This window comes from Lolium rigidum, chromosome 7 (genome assembly GCF_022539505.1).
Source record: "Lolium rigidum isolate FL_2022 chromosome 7, APGP_CSIRO_Lrig_0.1, whole genome shotgun sequence".
NCBI classification, from domain to species: Eukaryota; Viridiplantae; Streptophyta; class Magnoliopsida; order Poales; family Poaceae; genus Lolium; species Lolium rigidum.
This window is the reverse complement of record NC_061514.1, coordinates 333658872-333679578: the sequence shown is the minus strand read 5'-3', so window position 1 is coordinate 333679578 and position 20707 is coordinate 333658872. Positions and strand designations below refer to the sequence as shown.

At 41.5% G+C, this 20707-nt stretch overlaps 1 protein-coding gene across 1 annotated transcript; it reads right to left on the bottom strand.

Annotated features, from left to right (window-relative positions):
* Positions 1-6405: 6405 nt before the first annotated feature.
* On the bottom strand, positions 6406-14694 carry LOC124673463 (cis-zeatin O-glucosyltransferase 1-like). Its single transcript, XM_047209541.1, has 3 exons — positions 14500-14694; positions 10713-11014; positions 6406-7286 (listed from the first exon to the last, which is right to left on the bottom strand). The coding sequence occupies exons 1-3, from the start codon at positions 14692-14694 to the stop codon at positions 6548-6550; spliced, it is 1236 nt and encodes a 411-aa protein (XP_047065497.1). The 3' UTR covers positions 6406-6547.
* Between the last annotated feature and the right edge of the window lie 6013 nt (positions 14695-20707).

Sequence of the window (20707 nt, the reverse complement as noted above, 5' to 3'; positions counted from 1 at the left end):
TTTACTTTGGAATGGCAGAGAAATACCACATAGTAGGTAGTTATGGTGGACAAAAATGGCATGAGTTTTGGCTTAAGGTTTTTGGATGCACGAGAAGCATTTCCTCTCAGTACAAGGCTTTGGGCTAGCAAGGTTGTTTGAAGCAACACAAGTATGAACCGGTACAACAAAACTTACATAAGAACACATTGCAAGCATTATAAGACTCTACACTGTCTCCTTGTTGCTCAAACACTTTTACCAGAAAATATCTAGACCTTAGAGAGATCAATCATGCAATCCAAATTTCAACAAGCTCTACAGTAGTTCTCCACTAATAGGTTTAAACTACATGATGCAAGAGCTTAAACATGATCCATGAGAGCTCAAAACAATTCCCAAGTATCAAATTATTCAAGACATATACCATTTCCCACATGAAGCATTTTCTGTTTCCAACCAAATAGCAATCAACGAAACGGTTTTCAACTCCGCCATGAACATTAAAAGTAGAACTAAGAACACCAGTGTTCATATGAAAAAGCGGAGCGTGTCTCTCTCCCACACAAGGATTGCTAGGATCCGATTTTATTCAAACATAAACAAAAATAATAACAAACAGACGCTCCAAGTAAAGAACATAAGATGTGACGGAATAAAAATATAGTTTCACTAGAGGTGACCTGATAAGTTGTTGATGAAGAAGGGGATGCCTTGGGCATCCCCAAGCTTAGATGGCGTCCCCAGATAACATGGTTACCGCTCAACAAGCAACTTATAAGAACTAAGATACATAAGCGACATATTCCTTACCACAATAGTTTTTTAGGCTACTTTCCCATGAGCTATGTATTGCAAAAACAAGGAATGAATTTTTGAAAGGTTTTAAAGGTAGCACACAAGCAATTTACTTGGAATGGCAGAAAAATACCACATAGTAGGTAGTTACCGGTCTCAAACGTATCTATAATTTCTTATGTTCCATGCTAGTTTTATGACAATACCTACATGTTTTGTTCACACTTTATATCGTTTTGATGCGTTTTCCGGAACTAACCTATTGACGAGATGCCGAAGTGCCAGCTCTCGTTTTCCTGCTGTTTTTGGTTTCGTAAATCCTAGTAAGGAAATATTCTCGGAATTGGACGAAATCAACGCCCAGCATCTTAGAATTCCACGAAGCTTCCAGAACACCCGAGAGCCACCAGAGGAGAGCCCTGGGGGGCCCACACATGTGGCCGGCGCGGCCAGGGCTGGGCCCGCGTCGCCCTATTGTGTGGAGCCTCCGTACCCCCTCCGACTCCGCCTCTTCGCCTATTTAAAGGTCCCTGACCTAAATCTTCGATACGAAAAAGCCACGGTACGAGAAACCTTCCAGAGCCGCCGCCATCGCGAAGCCAAGATCTGGGGGACGAGAGTCTCCTGTTCCGGCACGCCGCCGGGACGGGGAAGTGCCCCCGGAAGGCTCCTCCATCGACACCACCGCCATCTTCATCACCGCTGCTTGTCTCCCATGAGGAGGGAGTAGTTCTCCATCGAGGCTAAGGGCTGTACCGGTAGCTATGTGGTTAATCTCTCTCCTATGTACTTCAATACAATGATCTCATGAGCTGCCTTACATGATTGAGATTCATATGAGCTTTGTATCACTATTAGTCTATGTGCTACTCTTGTGATGTTATTAAAGTAGTCTATTCCTCCTTCACGGTGTAATGGTGACAGTGTGTGCATCGTGTAGTTCTTGGCGTAGGCTATGATCATAATCTCTTGTAGGTTATGGAGTTAATTATTACTATGATAGTATTGATGTGATTCACTCCCCCTTCATAGTGTAAAGGTGACAGTGTGTATGCTATGTTAGTACTCGGTTTAAATTGCAAAGATCTATTATGCTCTAAAGGTTACTTAAATATGAATGCCGAATGTTGTGGAGCTTGTTAACTCCGGCATTGAGGTGCTCTTGTAGCCCTACACAATGAATGGTGTTCATTATCAAATAAGAGTATATGTAGCACAAAGGAAGAGAACTTATTTATTTATGTGATCAATGTTGAGAGTGTCCACTAGTGAAAGTATGATCCCTAGGCCTTGTTTCCAAATACTGCAATCATCGCTTGTTTACTCGTTTTACTCGCATATTTACTTCCTGCAATATTACTACCATCAACCGCACGCCAGCAAGCACTTTTCTGGCGCCGTTACTACTCGCTCATATTCATTCATACCACTTGTATTTCACTATCTCTTCGCCGAACTAGTGCACCTATACATCTGACAAGTGTATTAGGTGTGTTGGGGACACAAGAGACTTCTTGTATCGTGACTGCAGGGTTGCTTGAGAGGGATATATTTGACCTCTTCCTCCCTGAGTTCAATAAACCTTGGGTGATCCACTTAAGGGAAACTTGCTGCTGTTCTACAAACCTCTGCTCTTGGAGGCCCAACACTGTCTACAAGAATAGAAGCACCCGTAGACATCACTACGTTTTTTAAAAACTCAAAATTTGAATTTTTTTAATATGAACATATTAAAAAAAAATAGATTCTCCAAAATTTGAAAAAATATATTTTTCAAAATTTATTACTCCCTCCGTTCCATTGTATAGTGTCTATAGTTTTTTGGTACGGAAATTAGCGCAAGAGTATTTTTTACACAAGATCCCCTGGCTGAACGATTTGAGATCGGAGTAAAATTAGGGAATCGATAACTTCCTAACTTACCGTAACAAATCCCACAAATCTCTCTAGTTGACTCACCATATATGTGCAGCCCGGTTTAATTAAGGAAAGAAAAAACATTGTTTCCTAAATCTAAGCAATCATTGGGGTCATGCCTTAGGAATCTCAATTAATTTTTTTCTATTTTGTATGGATTTTTTTATGCATGTCATATGGGAGTTGATCGATGGAGGGGGTAATTGAAAAAAGTCAAGCTACAGCCCTTATATTCTGAAACATATGTCAAAAATCTATAGGCACTATAGAAAGGAACGGATGGAGTATTTTTTATATATGAACAATTTCTGAATTAGAACATTTTTAAAATTTGAAAAATTTCCAAATTTAATTTTTTCTCTAATTTGAACAACTTTTATATTTGAACAATTTTGAATTTGAAAAATATCATATTTAAACAATTTTTGTATTTGAACAATTTTTATACTTGAACAATTTTCGAATTTGAACATTTTTTATACTTGAACAATATTCGTATTTGAACAATTTTGTACTTGAACAATTTTCTAAATTGAAAAAAATCACAATTGAAAAAATTTCTTATTTAATTTTTTTTTCCAATTTTTGAGATAGAACATTTTACATTTAAAATATATTTAAATTTAAAAAATTAAATCTTAAGAACGAAAAAAATAGAAAATAAAAAAATAGAAAAGTAAAATAAAATAAAACAAAAAACAAAAAACAAAAAAACAAAAAACACGAACTGGGCCGACCAGGCCGACCCATACCACGCGCGCGGGGGTGTGTGGCGCGCGGTAACTGCCGACCTGGTTGGCATAGAGGATTTGTCAGATCAGGTGCCCAACTATGCATGGAACCCCTCATCAGCAAATAAAATATTTAGTCACCGTCCATGGGTGAACATGATGGTACCATGCATTGTACCAACTACTCTTAACTTTCTTTGATCCATAATAAATGTCATGATTTCAGTTTATTACTCCCTTCGTCCCGGTTTACAGGGCCTACGCGTATTCCAAGATCGTCAATTTGACCAATATAATATAAGATTTGCATTACAAAAATTATACCAATAAAAAGTACAACATCTAAATTTTTCAATGATATATATTTTGTAGTATATATCTTTTGTTACGTTGGTTAAATTGAGATCTAGGAATACATCTAGGACTTGTAAACCGGGACGGAGGAAGTATGTATTCGAGGGAGTACACATTAATGGTTGTTTAGTTCTATTTCTGCTTGTTAGTGATTATGTGGCTTGATACGATGAATCAAAGGAAACTACAATGTGATATCTATGCGACCAAAACATTTACCATGAAGCTTGTTCATTGAGGGAGAGGATGTTCACAACTGTATATGAGCATACATATGCTCTTTATGGCAACATTGAACTAAATGAAAGCATCTGGTTGTTGTGCCACATTGTATCAAACATCAATATAATTTTGTTCCTATTTAAACGTGAGAAGAGAGATGGAACATGCTCATAATCTCATAATCCTCAATGAAGACATCTGGCTTACCCGAGCCTTGGCATAGTAAAGCTTAGTCGGTGCAAGCTTCATATCAACATACACCATGTATGGAATTTCCACAAGTCTCGCACTTAGTTATTTCGCACTTAGTTAGAACTACTCTTGTAATGCCATTGAAACACACATACATAATAGGACTTGGAAGCATCAGAATTTTCGATTGCTTTAGCTTTGTGGATTTCGCAAAGTAACAACGCCATGATGCTAGACTAGAGACCAACTCTTCTCCAGCGCCTCTGCGTCCAACTTGAGTAGTTCCTTGGGATATTCAGGTTCAAGGCTCCACCTTTTTTTCCCCGCTAAGACACACTCTACATAATGGTGGACTATAGTGAAAAATGTCAGCAAGTGTTAAGAAACTCATGTCGTCGCTTCTTGTAAATATACAATATATAAGAGCAATGCAAGGAATTAGAGGAGAGAAACTTCCCATGACTTGTCATATTAACTCATTAGAGTATAACTTTTTACAAAAAGACAACTAGAGTTCAACATAAACTGCACTAAATATGGAGAATAGGAATATGAGACAAAATCGGAGGCCAAATTTTGCTTTGACATAAAAATTGAGCTGCTGAAATATGGTGTTGACTTGGGTAGGAGGAGATTCCAACTCCACGGCTACTTCAGATCAAAGGGGAATCGACAAATACCAAACTCTCTTTTGACTCGTGTGAGAAGATAGTGAGCACTAGTCTTCGGCCGTTTGTTCTTGTTGTTCACCTCACATGCATTTCTTCCCAAAGAAAAACTGCATCTTATATGAGGTTTTAAACCAGGTGGGCTCTATACTTATCCATGCCGATTATTGGACATGTTGAGACAACCACGCATACTCATACAACATCACGTCCATTGGGCAAATCATAGCAAGGTCAAAAGAATCGGGGACCATGGCTAAAATTCATGTTTTAGGCCACAAGCTTTGGGATTCGTGGGTTATTTCATGCGTATCAAGATCAGGTGCCCAGCTATGCATGAACCCCTCATCAGCAATGAAAATATTTTATTCATCATCCATGGATGGACATGATGGTACCATGCGTCCTACCCCTTTGATTCATAGGATTTGTGTAGTATTTAGTTCTCCTAGGAAAATTTCCTACATAAGTTCTTTGATTCATAGGAACATATTTTATAGTAACAAATCCTATATTTTTTTTGTAGTGTATATTGTATAGAAAAACATTAAATCATACTTCATAAAAATTTCTTTGCTATAATCAAACACACTTTATCTTTCTATAGGATTGGATTATGCATGCCATCCTAATCATATGTTTTTTCTTTTCTTTTTCTATGTTTTTTTATTCTATAAATCAAAGGAGCCCTAAATGTCGGTGATTTTAGTTTGTTATGGATCCCAGGAAGTACTTCCTAATGATTGCTTAGTTCTATTTATGCTTGTTAGTGATGATATGACTTGATAGAATGAATCAAAGGAAAGTACAATGTGAAATCTATATGACCAAAACATCTACCAGGAAGTTGAGGAAGGGGATGTTCACAACAGTACATGAACACACAGGTGCTCTTTATGACAACATTGAACTACATGAAAGCATCTGGTTGTTCTGCCAGATTGTATCAAACGTTAATGTAATACTTTTACTATTTAAGCGTGACAAGAGAGATGGGACATGCTCATAATTCTCAATGAAGCCATCCAGGTTACCCCATGCTTAGCATAGTAAAGTTTAGCCGGTGTTAGCTTCGTATCAACTACACCATCTATGAAATTCAGTTAAAAATCAACATTCTCTAGATTTGAGCAAATAATATTGGATAATTATATTGTGAGGATATGTTTTATGGAGAATGATATTGATTTGGTGTTGTGAATGTTCATATTTTTCTATATAATTGATCAAACTTAGTAGATGTTGATTTTTAACTAAATGCATATGCCTTGTTTTATGGAATATAGAGAGTATTATGCACATCATACTTGGATTTCAGTAGTCTACTTTGTTTAACCGGATTTGCCTTCTAATTTTCTTATTCACTGTATCATCGAATTAGGACTTGAATACGTGGCACGGTAGACGCATCAAGTTTCAATACGGTCAATTTTTTGCAAAAAAAAATCATAGTTTTGTGGGTATCGTTTATCTGTGGGCAACATGGAGGAAGCACCACCAATACCTCTGAACAAGATCAGTACTGATAGATCACAACATGTGCCGACATTGCTTAGTTCGAGTCAACAGCAGTCCAGCACTAGTCAGCAGTTTCAGTGAGTACAAATTCGAATCAAAAGCTTCAAAGAGCGGCCATGAATGTTTAGCTCCATCTCCACATCCACTGATGCATCGTGTTTCTATCGGTCACCTCGTCACGTACGCGACAAGGTCGTCCATGTCCCGGCTCGACGACCCGCCGTTGCCATGGGCGGCGCACACAGCGTCCCCAAGCATCCTTGCCCTCTCCCGGACCGCCGTCCCTTCGTCCGATCGCATCGCCCTCTCGATAGCCTCGCGGATGGCGGCCGCCGGCGTGACGTCCCCTCGCTCCTCCCACGGCCGCACGAGGATCCCCGCCCGGAGGTACTTGCACACGAGCTCCGCGTCCCACGGCTGGTCGCTGTGCATCGGCCACGCCAGGATGGCCTTCCCGTGGCTCAGCCCCTCCACCGTCGAGTTCCACCCGCAGTGGCTCATGAACGCCGCCGTGGCGCCGTGCGCTAGGATCTCCAGCTGCGGCGCCCACCCGGTCACCACCACGCCCGTCCCTTGCGCCGCCGCGTCGCCGAGCAGGGACGCCGCCGATGCCGCGAGCCGGCGCTCGCCGCCGGGCTCGCGCATGTCGGCGCGGTCGGCGTCCCGCAGCGCCCAGACGAACCGCTGCTTGGTGTCCCGCAGCGCGGCGGCCAGCTCCCTGACCTGCTCTGCCCGGAGAGACGACGTCGTGCCGAACGAAATGTAATGCGCCGACGACGGCGGCTGCTTGTCGAGCCACTCCAGCGACGGCGGCTGCTTGCGGAGCCACTCCCGCGGAGCGACGAGAGGATCGTGCGCCGTTGGCTGTCTGTGCAGGGACCCGATCGATGAATCCGGGCGCACGCCGCTAGCTGTCAAACGCTGGCGTGAATGTGAATCCTCCTCCTCCCCTCACGAGAGAACGTTTCCTTCGCGTGTCGTTCTCTCCGTCCATGCGACCGATCCATCCATTTTTCTTTTTGGAAAAAACCGATCCATCCATCGCTAGCTTTAACTGGTGCGCGCGTGCGGGAAACGAAACGACGAATTAATCCCTCCTTTATTTGCTGCGGTCCATAATCAAGCCGTAACAGAAAAAAAAAAACGACCTACTAATAAATACCTCCTTCTCTCGCTCCAATATACTAGTACGGAATCTGCTGCTGCTGGATTGGGCCGCTAGATCAAGGGGCATAGCCGCCCCGCCCATCCAGAGCGGCGCGTTTGGGAAAATGGGGATTCAATTTTTTCTTTTTGAGACCTTAAAACGGGGCGGCGCCGTAAGTTGAAAAATGGCCGGCGAGGGGATTCAATTCTTTGTTTTGTTTTTTTACACCTTAAAATTAAAATGGGGATTCAATACGACGGGTCCGATGCAGGAATTTTCTCGAGTTTGCTTCCGAGGTTATTCTTTTCATTCACTTCGCGTGCACGCTGGTTTAGCCTTTCCCGCTCATTTATCGTAAGTTCGCATGCCTTCCAAATTTGAGTGTATATATGCAGCTTACACATATGGTATCCAGCTACAGGCACAAAAAGATGCCAACCCAAACCAACTGGTGACGTTTTTTTTTTGAGGTTGAACTGGTGACGGTTAATAACGGAAAGCATGACGGAAGCAGGTGTCTTTTTGCGAGAACTAGCTAGCTTGATGACACGTTCCATCGCCGATAAGTTAACGTGCGTCGAAACAATCTACCGCCATTCTCAACTTCTAGTTGAGGGTCAAAATTCAATTAGCTAAAATTGACACGGTCTAAGGTACAACGACAATAGTGTTGATTAATTTCTATCGCTAGAACGGTCCTTGTGCAAAGAATGTCAAAACTATATAGCACGAATGCATGTTGGAACAACAGACACGGTGGCGATACTGCCAACATGTGTCAACATGTACATATGGGGGTTGTACCGATATTGGGGAGAACACGTGACATCCTTATGGCAGCACACTCTGGAAGCAAATGCAATTTTTAATCTAAATATTGTACTATTACAAGGTGAAATTAAGATTTGTAGGGAAGAACAATCGTACGATGCATGTCTATGTTAACTCCTATTTCTTGGTCTCCGTGAAAAAATATGGGTGTAATAAAAATCGGAAACAATAAAAAAAATCAAAATGTTCATGCATTTGGCAAAAAAAAAAGGTAAAAAAAAATAGAGAATTATTAGAGGTGATCACAAGCACTTGGAGTTAGGTATGGACAAAGAGCGTGGATTTTCCGGAATATTTTATGATTTGCCACACTTTTCTCTGAAGTGTCTATTATTTGTCACATGACCACCACATGTCAGTGAGACATAAAATGGCAAATGATAGAAGTGCAAAGAAAAGTGTGGTAAATTATAAAATTCCCCGGATTTTCCGGCTAGAAAGCATGTTGATATCAGCGTGACTTCATGATACCATTAGCCGTTGTTGAATCGATGGGATTGGTAGATAGCTTCAAACAGAATCGTGTAGGAGCGGCTCTAGAGGAGTAGAGAAATAGGCCGTGTACTTAGGGCACATCCAAAAGAAACCTATCAAACCCGGAAATATATGGCCCACGAGTCCCGAAACGTCCAAAACAAATCTAGCCATGCGAATGCCCAACCGCCATGAAGTAACTTCACCCACGCTTGGAATTTCCCTGATCTCCTCCCTCCAACGACCGACGTGGGACCCACACATCACACCTAAGAGGTCGGCGATGAAGGCCACCATGTGTGTGGTCTCCCTAAGCCCCGACATGATCAATGTCAAAGTCGGCACCATGCGGACGCACTCCTCCGGCATGAGCATCTCGATGGCGACGCCAAGGCTAAGGTTGGATCGGCAGGAGGGACATCGCATAGATGGTGGGCATGAGAGAGGCAAGGAAGGTGGCGGACGTTGTCGAAGCAGAGGTGATAAGTGTGGCCGTGACACCGTGTCATACGCCGACGCGCTTTGTTCTACTTGCACGGGTGGTGGACGTTGTCAAAACGAACGACGAAGGGCTCACCACATTGCAAAATAGTACTATTAGTTATTAAGTAGCCATGAGTTAGTTGAGATCTACGAGTGCCAATCTAATATATATCATCTTTAATCAATAGTATACATGCTTAATGATTACACGATTTACCTCTGATCTCTCCATGCATGTGTTCACATGGTCTACGTTGCCAGGTTGCTGGTTTTTACGTGATGGCACTCAATATCGGAAAACTTTTCATTTTAACGTTCAAGCTAATTCGGATGAATTTTGAATTCAATTTTAGTAACAGATCTACTAATTAAATATCTACCCTAACAAAGGAGTGACACCCACCAAATGGGTCTAATACGAACGGGTCGATTGGTATGCGACCTAACACAAGGTCAAGATTATCTTGTAATAACACGGCCTCTTGTTGGGGTTTCCATATGCATATAACCTATTGCAAACATAAACAAAGTGAAAACTCACATGAAATCACCACTTTCAATGAATTGCTAGGGTGTAGACGTTTTTGGGGCCCACTGAATAGGGGAGGGGTGCATAAAATGGCTCGGGAAGGCTCGAAAACCCTAAACCCAATACACAACTCTTTCCTCTTCCTTCTCTACTGGATTCTTCCCCACCTTCGCTGGATTATGTTCATCCTCCGCCGCCATGCCCATATTTTCATCGCCTCCGACATGATTTACCTCTCCTCCGCCGCTGCATCCATCTTGCTCCGCAAACATCGACGACAAGGGAGCCAGGCCCCGGACTAACGTAGACGTAGAGGGAAAGTGCTAGGCAAGACGAGTGGGGCGATGGGCGGCGACGGGTGGGCGTCCGTCCGGCCGGTGGCGAGTGGAATCACGTCTCTGTTCTTTCTTTCGACTTGCCGATCTGTTTTTCTAAGCAGGATAGAAGGAACACCGAAGTGGTGTACTAAACGAGGCATCGTCGGTGAGTCCGTTTAGTTTAGGCGGCCTGTCCACGACGTCGTTTAGGCAATTTACACGGTCCGAACACATGGAATTCACGGACGTCCGTGTCCATTTACATCCTGAGATCACACCCAACCAATGGAACACAAAAATTGAAATGAGTCCCACCTAACGAAACTGGCATTCAATTCTCGACCCCGACGCTTCGATTCGCCTCCACCCAACAGTAAGTGTATTATAATTCTCAAAAAAAAGTGTATTTCATTGCCCCACCTAACGAAAGCACAAACCGCGCTGGGGCGTTTCACTCTCACCGCTTCGGTTCCCCTCCTCCACCCCAACGCCCGATACAGCCGCCGCCGCCGCCGCCTCTCCATTTCCCCATGACGATGGTCTCGCCCAAACCGGCCGCCCTCCCCGCCATCCGAGCAACGGAGAGCTAGCCCAGCGTAGGGGCCAAGTGCAGGGAAGGGCGGATCGAGCTGCACCCGTTGTCCCCGCGGCCGGTGGGGACGAGCAATGCTGGCGACGGCCGCAGCCGGCGTCAGGTCGCTGCGGCGCAGAACTGGCCGCGTGAAGGACGAGCTGATGGTCGCCTGCGCGTGGTGCTGCTTCCGGCCGGACTCCTCGCCTCCACGGGGAGCAGCTGCCGGATCTCCTGTACCTGTACCACCAACACCTCCCCGGCCCCAACTGCCGTCCGCGACCTGTCAACGAAGAACCACAAGGTAATCTTGGGAAGCTGCAGTCAACCCCACGCTAACCTGCCTCTCCTCTCCTCTCCTTCTCTGTGTGATTTAAGCCCTAATAAAGAAAGCTTCTCATCGGCAAACCTATTGAGCTAGATGGGCAAAATCTCGTCTATATTCTCTCAACTCTACTAGTACTAGTATGTCCTAGTGGAACGTCAATTTCATCTGGTTGCCCTCATTATTAATCTTCAAAATAAGTTGAGTTCAGAGTCAGGAAAACGTGACTGTTGTTCAGAAGAATTTCTTAGTTTTGCTAACACATTAGGAAAGAAAATTTAGGAGCTCTGTAGAGCGCTATTGCTGCATTGTTGGTTAGATCACATGTCCACTGTGACTGCACTTTAGTGCTCAACGACATTGCACCCCCAATAGTAATATGTATTCAGCTCGTTTTAAATTATTCATCTAAAACTGTGTCAAGTGGTTACTGTAAGGTTATTAATCTATGGCATATGATGTTTTTTTTTTAGGTGATCAATGTTCTGCATTACCTGCAATGTATTATTTGAGCGTCCTTCTAAATTGTATACCATGTAGTTTTTTCTTGGTCTGAAATCGTACATGTTTTTCCATTGAAATAATATATATCATGACAGTATAGTTTGTTCACTTATGTTACTCAGTTACTTATTTTGTAGCTCTAGCTATGGTAATGTGTGAATGATTTTGTAGGCTACACATATATGTCCTTATAAGAAGAATCATTAGGAAGCAAGATCTCAAAGAAAAAATGTGGCATCAGCTTGGGAGATCTTGATGTTGTTGTTCTTGCCGCTTGTATCTGCTGTACCCTTTCTTCTTTCTTGTGTTGGGTCATGAGGTAGCTGATGTTTGATCTATGCGTGTATGTGTTTTATTCGGGATTTTTGACCCTTCTGTTTCTAAGAACTTATGTGTGTACTCTTCCGTGGGGGATTTATTAATTTAAAGCCAGGCTCTGTTCGAGCCTTCCGTCTAAAAAAAACCGTTCTTTTCATTAAAACAACATTTTCCTTTAGGATTGAGAGTTATTAGGAATTTAGCAACAAGGTGAAATTTCATTGAGATGTTTGCACCACAATTTCAGTGGAGCCTAAATGTGTGCGTGATTTCCCATTTATTGGTAGCCACTTTGTCATCAAAATATGAGCCGCGGGTGGATTCCATCCTTTCCTAGCCTTCACCATGATAACAGTGCAAGAGGTCTATTTCACTAAAACAAGATAGCTCCTATTCTGTTTGGTCATTTTTGTTATGCTTTTCACTAAGGTTTGCTTGTTAACGTGCTGCAGCTATCCGTCGCCACGGCTGCTGGGGCTTGCACACTGTGTACCGAAACCTTGGTTTCTAGTTCCATGGCGCTCCTGCTGCCAGCACGGCTTCGCGGCCCTCGGATATGCCCTTGTAGCCTGCCACCGGTTTCCCATGTCAATGTCATGTTCTTAGACCTGTGGTGTTCTCCCTTGCTGGCTGGACATAGCCTCTCCTAGAGATCGGTGCTGGCTACAATCCTTGTCAGGTCGAGCTCCCTAGCTCCAGCTCATCTCCTCTATTATATGTTCACGTGGCAATTTATGGCTAATAGATGTATTGAATTACTGCCTAGCTAGTCAATGACACTAGTATGGCTTCACTCGATTTCCCCTGTTTTGCTCCGATCTAGTCCTGGTTTCACTAGGCGTTGACACTACGTGCTATCATTTGCCGATTTTCTTATTTTCTGTGTGTTGACACTGCTACAGGCTTGTCTATCATACTCTCCGTTATAGTTATCAAGTTTAGCTGCTCGCCGGGTTTCCTAATTCGATGAGAAGGCGACATCAGCAGTGTTAACCACACATGTCTTTAATTTTGATATGCCAAGTAGTGGCATTTGTCTTGGCTGAGTAGTTTGCTGAATGTTGGCTCTGAGTTGGCTGAGTGTTTCAGATAGAAATATGCGTCTTTCTAGTGGGCTTCCTTGGTTTAGTTGACTTAATCAATGTCAACCTTAAACCTAGAGGTCTTATTTAAGAGGGTTTTGTTTATAATGTTGCTGGTTGCAATTGTTGGAGCTGATCTGGACCAGATCTCGAAAGTTTATATGCTATTTTCTGATTCAACGCAATATATGTTGCCTAGCATGAATTCTGTTTTCGTTTGATTGATGCCTGTCCTGCTGCTTATCTAGGTATGAATCTCGTTGAGTCTAGTGTTCTTGGGTGTTTGCTGCCACAGTTATGTAATTTTGCTTACTATAGTGAAAAGGTTGATATGTGATGGTTATAAAGATTTTAAAGAAAGTACTAGGCAAATATCCTTGTCATGTATGTTGTTTCACCCCTTCTGTGAGCCGAGGTTGATGTTGCTAGCTCTAATAGGTCGCGAAATATATTCTTGCCATCCATTATTATGCTTGCATCATTCCGATGGAGCTTACATTCAGACAGTTTTGGGGGATTTTATGTTGTTGTTCTTTTAAAACTGATATTGTCGCTTTCTACCTCAGTTGTATAATCTGTATTGTACCTTGTTTCTATTGTTTGCCTTTCCCCCCAAAAGTTTACTTTGTGGGAGCTCTTTAAGGTGGCTACCATGTAGACAAAAAGTGAAAACTACTACAGGGTACAGGGAGCCACTTTCGCAAAGTTAGATACAAGAGTTGATGTTTGTCTTACTGCATCATGTATACTAGGTGACCTGATGTTGCTTGCCTTTTTAGTTTAGGAATGGACCATTGATGTACTACCCTTACAATTTATTTAGCTGTGAAGTGAAGAATTTAGAGGTTATGGTTCTGGTCCATAGCACCATGATGCTGAAACATCGCCACCCTATGCCATAGTGAATTAATTGACTTTACTTTACTGTGGCTTTTTCTTTGTTAGAATCACAACATTACTGGTCTGGTTTTTCATTAGATCTCCTGCTACACCTTTTTTTCCTGTGAATAATATATTATACTTTTTGAGCCTTCCTTGTTGTTTTTATCTAAAAAAAGATTTTGCATTGGGTTGCCCTAGTTTGGTACATAATGGTCTGTTGTAGAACTGTAACATGTGCAGAGCTGTTATTTGTTTACATTCCTTAATTCTTCTATTTGTAGAATGGTGTGAATAATGAATCACTCTCCTACTTTAAAGGTGAAATAGAGAGGCTATCTGTGAAAGAGAAAATGACGAGAGGAGCTATGGATTAGCCCAAACTATAGAATATGTGAAGAGGTACTTCTACTATATACCCCTCGTCCCCTGTCATGGTACTCTTTCTAAATGAATTTTGAACCAAATAGAAAAATAAAAAAATGCAGCAGCCCAAGCTTAATCACTATTTGTCGTTGTATTCAGCTATGTACTCAGTTCATATCTTTTTTTAACAGTGCTGGGGCCCATTTGCATAAGAGATAGTCAATGCGTGTAGCTCAATTTCTGCCCAGTAGTACATAATGGTCGAATCTTTCTTGTACCATCGTGTTTACGAACCTGGACAGCTGCAAATAATTTCGCCATCTCAGTACCGTCGTTTTCAACTATTCTTGACCTGCACTTTCTTTGAAGCTGCATGAAGGCACCCACCTCGCAGGCGTTCTGTGCACCACATGAGTGTTCCTCCTGCTCCGTGGCATTACCAAAGATCTTCGCTGCCTCATTCCCATATTTGTTATTGTTGCGACACATCACTTAGCTCCTGTTCTTCGTCCTCTGGTACAAGGTAGTCCAGTTCCAACGCACTGCGGCTCGCAACTGCTTCTTCACCGTAAAGGAACCTGAAAAGGATTGGCTAGAATACTAAAAATAAAGTAATATTGAATGAGTGTCTAGGAGAAACTAGATAATACTTTTTATTAAGGAGGTGAGAATCGAACCCAGGCTGCTGAGACCTCCACCCGTGGTGTTAGCCAGTAAGCCCCTGTTGACTTCTCAAATCATGAAATTGTGCGTACCTACTACCTAGCAGTCTTAATGAAATCAAACACAACTTACCTTGTGAGCGGATCCTCCAGAAACTCCAGCCTGGAAAATTTTATGAGTTTCTAGGAGAAACTAGACACTGCTCACATTGATTTACTTAGTTACTTTTTAATTCCATGTTGTTATTTATTCCAAAACTTGGCTGTGAGTATCATATTTTAGCTGTTGTACAAAAGCAAAATAAGATCTTTCATGAGCATGTTCATCTTATGCAGTAGTGTTGATAGCCTGGTTGTGCATCACATTTAGCGCTAATGGCTTTATTTTGTATTGATCTTGGCATAGCATGGTTTAGTTGGTTTCCAACTTGAAAGCTAAACCTTAAGTCTTTGCGTAAGCGTTGCCTTTTTGTTATCTGGAGCTTTGTTTATTTAATTTAGAGGGGTCAATGGATGTTTACTTGTTGATGATTGGATGCTATCGGCTACTAAAATGTCGCCACTTGGTTCGGTTCTTTGTTGTTTAGTTCTTTCTGTGCGCAATCCAATAATAATCGCAATGAACATTTTAATGATGTTGTTTATGTTATCTGCAGGTTCCGCATGGTCTGCAGGTGGAGGTGATTCAGCTTTGCATCGAGGACATCATGCCCCAAACAAGGTTAAAACCTCCATGGTGAGCTCCTGGTTCACCCCTTTGATCTCTGGCTCCCTTTTTCTCATCGTAGCTATGCTATGCTCCAGACCTGTATCTGGTATTATGGTTCTGATGGCTATATTGCCATCTGCTTATGCTGACCAGTACAACCTATTGCACCTCCCTTCTTTGACCCGAACATCTCCTACATCAGCACTTCCCTATTTTCCTTAGATTGCGTCCTGTATGTTTCCGTAGAGTGGACACGCGAACAAATCTTTTTGCTTGGTGCTTTGTCATATGATGACTCCTTCCATCTCTTCACCACGTGTATGATGTTTGCGTATTGAATTTGTTGTTTCAAGTTTCAGATGACATGAGAGCCTAACGGTCACCATAAAATGCCTTGAGCGAGTGAAACTTATTGACTTTGTTGGCTTGTTATGTACATGTACATAAATTAACTGAAAAGCATGTTTTCCTTACACAAGCATAGTACTAGTTCTTGTTGGATGTATACTCAACTTTAACCAACATGGCACTAATCTTCTATATCTAAATAGCAATCCCCCACTACAAGGAATTCTCTAAACATGCAGCTATGCCACCTCACCTCAGCCCACTAACTATTTTTCATGAGTTCACAGCCTTCCACGTTATCTCACCCAGCCACATCAAAAAAAGAGTTAATGCGTGAAAAATATCGGAAGGTAACCTTTTCTTCCTGTTGATGCAGGGATAGCAAATCGTATGAATTCATTTCATCTCTTCGTCTGTATTATCACTTCTGTAACCGTCGGGCCACTCCCCTCACCTCCACATGAAGTGGCAAATAATTGATTTCTGATGGTCTCACCCATTCTTGAAAATTTGAAAGCACTGAATCTCTTTACTGGTTTGGTTATATAGACTTATGCATTATTCAACATGTTTCCAGATTTACTTTTGTAGATATATAAGTGATGAATGATCTGGAATATATATCTATGTGGTTAGGAAACACTGGGATATGTGTCGTTACATACTTGTTATTCTTTTATTCAGTTGAATTTCGATGGTCATATTGTTAGCAGTTAAGATACATGTGCTGATCTTGTAATTTATAACCTGATCTTGTAATATTGTTGATTATCTTGCAGACCCACCTCCGATGTCGCGGCAAGGATGCAAAGAAGTTCGTGTGTGCATTAGAGGCCTGGTATGTGGTGGTAAAGACTTGCTGGTTTAGTATCTTGTTCTTTTTTCTGTTTGGGGGTGGGTAGCAGTTACTAGGTGCTGACAACACTCCTTTCCACCTTCTACTCCTTGAGAACTATCTTGTAGGCTGTTGGGTGTCTTTTGGTATGCCGAGTGGCTTTGTTGTTTACAACACTCCTTTCTTGCTGCCTTGTACTCCTCGATAGCTATCTTGTAAGTCGTTGGATGTCTTTTAGTATGCCAAGTGGCTTTGCTGGGCCTGTGGGTTGGATGCAATTGGTTTCTATTTAGCCTGTTGGAACAAACATGGGTTTAGCTAGATTAAAACATGAGAGCTAAACCACAAACCTCAATAAGTTGTCTTTTAACTAATTATGATACCAGGTAGGTTCTGAGTTGTATATTACCAAAGTTTTTTCCTATGATTTGCTAGCTGGCTGCTATTACCTAAATTTGTTGCCTCCATCAAAAGTTGCTAATGGTTGCCTTTGCATGAGTGCTGGCTGGCCTTGGGTTAATTAGTACCCTTGAGTCTATAGGTTGCCACGTTGGATTCAAGTAATTAACACATAGTTGGTGGTACTATATAAGGGACCCGTACAATACATATTTCTTAACAAAAGCTTCAAAACGTTGGCTTATATTTGGGTATGCATTTGAGGCTTATATTTGTGTTTGTGATTTCCAGGTAAAGAAGAAATGACCAAGACGACCTGAAGTAACTAGTTTCTTGGTAAGCTCAGCGTGTCTCTGTCAACTCTGTTCGTGGCATTGAGGTGGCTGGTTGCAGTCACATGCAACATGCCAGTAGCACCGTCTAATGGCTTCGGTTCAGATTCTGTAGCCAAAGTTTTTTCGTCATATGGCTTCACTTGATTGCTCTCATTTTTGTATATGCTCCGATGTAGACTATGATGTGTAGGTAGGTCCATATTTGTGATCTATTCAGATTCTGCTGTATCGATGTGTCGGTAGTCTCACTTATCTTACTGGAGCGGAATGATTATTCTCAAGATTGTTGTAAGGGAAAAGCTTGGAATGAATATATTTTGTCATTGAAATGACAATAAAACTTCTATATCTATGATATCTCAAATTGTTCCTTGATCTGGCTGAACTGCTTGAGTATTGTAATTACAGATTCTCATATTCATGTTATGCCATACTTCAGGACCGCATGAGGACAGGAATAGAGAATACTGAGTATGGTGTTGATCTACAGAGGGTTGTTAGGTACATGTGAGTGGGAAATTGCAACATGAAGGTAGGTTCCCTTTGATGTGATGTGAATGTATCTGTTTGGCCAATTGGGCAATCAGAATTTGGTACAAAGGTAATGACCAAAGCTATAGAGTTTTTCCAACTAATAGTTATTGTGTATTCCATGCTGAGAACATTTGCATCACTGTTACGATCTGATGATTTATCAGTAAAAACTTATGTTAGGAGCAGATATTAGGCCATTAATTCTTACAATTTTATCTATTTAACTAATGAAATCCCTTTACTCATGTAGGCTTCTTTCTCTCCGGTGTTGCTGCTTCGTCGGTACCTCTATGGCAGCTGTGGAGCAATGAGAAGTGGGATTTGTGCAGCCGGCAGGACCATGGAAACTGTGATTATCTAGTTGGGTACAACAACTCCAAGTCAAAGGTTTGCTTTTGCAGTTACGACTTGGACATGCGGTGGTGGGTTCAGGAACCACGGCTTGCTCCGTGCGGACGATGCCGGGACAAGAACGTCTACCACGGCCTGTAATAAGGTGCCTTCTGCCGCCTTTAACTGATTTTTTTGCTGTTTAGGCTGCTGGCCGTGAATTGCAGTATTTGGTGCAGATAAGTTTGTAGATAAATTTGCACCAAACCATTTCGAATTCAGCTATTGAGTTTCAGGTTTGGGTATCCAATCCCAAGCTTGACCTAACATTGGGATCTTGTTTGGTGAATAAATGGGATCTTCACGTAAAACATGTTCTTTCTTTGAATTCAGCTATTGAGTTTCAGGTTTGGGTATCCAATCCCAAGCTTGACCCAACTGTGTGCATGTCTTAAGTAACAAATGAGCAAGCCTAGTTTAGTTCTTTCTTTCTAATTACACATGATCTTCAGGTAAAACATGTTCAAGTTCAGGCTGATAATATTTGGTCTGATTGTGCCTAAGTTTATAGTCGGCAAACTTGTAATCTGGCAAGTTTGTATTAATTATCCGTTTATATCGAATTGTAGCAATGCTTGATTTTTTGTTGTCATCGAACAAATAAAGTCAGTCTCCGTTATGCACTGGTGCGTTGAAATAAATCAAATTAATTCTCCAGTTGAGTCCCATGATTTCTTTAATTATTTGTGGATATAGTTTTACTTATGTGCTGGATTTGTCCCATATTACTTTAATAATTTGTTGTTTATGGATAGGTGAGGGTGTTTTCATGGAACATTATTTTCCATTGGTTTGCCTTTTCTCCTTGATGAAAGGTTTATTAATTTTCATGTGTTGGTACATATGAAAAATTGATTTGGTACCGATTAGAAACTCAATTTCATGGTGTTGTATTTATGAGAGCTGGAATCATTGCTGATTGTCATGTGAATAGAATGGCATATTGCATTGAGAATAGATCTCCCATAATTCTTTACGTACTTGCAGTGATGTGTAATTTTTTCTTTGCTTCTAGGTTAGCTGAAACTTGCTATGAGTTGTAAGATTCATGATTGTTGCATGTGGCAACTCTATTTGTCTTACAATATTATTTAAGACCTTTACCATGCCATGTTCACTTTTGGTTTGGGATATATTGGCTTTGTTTTTATGTCAAATCAGTTTGAGACAAACTGCATCTTATGTCGTCTTCTGTATTATATATATAGATCATCTCTTATCGCAGACTATTGACACATGAACTCCCTTGCTGCAGTTTATGGATGACTGGTTGCCACATTGGCGATCGGCGGGTCTAGCAGCCGGCCTGTGATTAGTGTGGTTGCTCCCTTCAGATGCAGTGTTTCTGAGTGCTATCATAGGTATGTCCACTGACCTGGGGTTCATGAGGTTTTTGTACCGAAAAAATCATCGGTGGTTGATTGTCTTTGTTCAACTCTTTACAAGTGGCCTTGCTTTGATTCAGCAAAAATGCCTCGGTGGTACAGTGAACAAGAGTGTATTTGGGCATATACTGTTTGAGCAGATTCACTTATTCAAATCCTTTTGATTTTTTTCTCTTTGTGTAAAACAACCAAAATAAGGGTTGGTTTCACTTCAGCGCACTACCTATTATTGCACGCTCCTTATTTCTAACTGAGCGAACACAAAATCACATCTCTGAACAGGGTTAAATACACTTAAGGCTAGTTAATTGTGATTTACATTGGGATGCACACAATAAATGTTCAACTTCTGTTGCAAGTAGGTTGTAGCTTTGGATCATTATTTTTGTATGTTAAATATGTTGAAGTTTGGAGTCCTGGATATTCCATCCATGTATTGTCAATCACTTAGAGGCTTAGTGCTGAATTGATTAGTGGTTGATGTGTACATTATTGTGTAAATATACATGAAGCAGTAGTGTTTTGTTGCAGTAGAGTCTCTTGCCATATTGAGTTTGTTTATTTTCTCTATAGACAAGTGTGTATATTGGTTAATTTCTTCGACTTCTTCCTTCAAACCTGACGAAAATGCAGCTCAGTGGTGTTGAGCACCATGATACAAACCGGTGACATGTCCAACTAGCTGAGATACATTAAGTGCAGAAGCAGCAGCAAATAAACATGGGGTTAATTGCCTCCTTGTTGCTGCTATTTATGATCAAAATATGATTAAATGCCTTTTATTAGCACAACTGTCAAATGCATCATATACGTGTTGAAATGCATCAATCTTGTTTCTGGGATACTAGCTATACTTGATACATGTCTTGCTGTGATAAAAAAACACTTTTTTTGTGTTCCCTTCT

Bases quoted from the DNA above. Each gene is read 5' to 3' on its own strand.
- LOC124673463 (XM_047209541.1), bottom strand. From the start codon at position 14,694: ATGTGTCGCAACAATAACAAATATGGGAATGAGGCAGCGAAGATCTTT. The intron at 11,015-14,499 runs GTTCGTAAACAC...CTTCGTTGACAG, and splicing joins AATTATTTGCAGCTGTCCAG to GTCGCGGACGGCAGTTGGGG. The intron at 7,287-10,712 runs GTTTGGGCGAGA...TTTGACAGCTAG, and splicing joins GATGGCGGGGAGGGCGGCCG to CGGCGTGCGCCCGGATTCAT.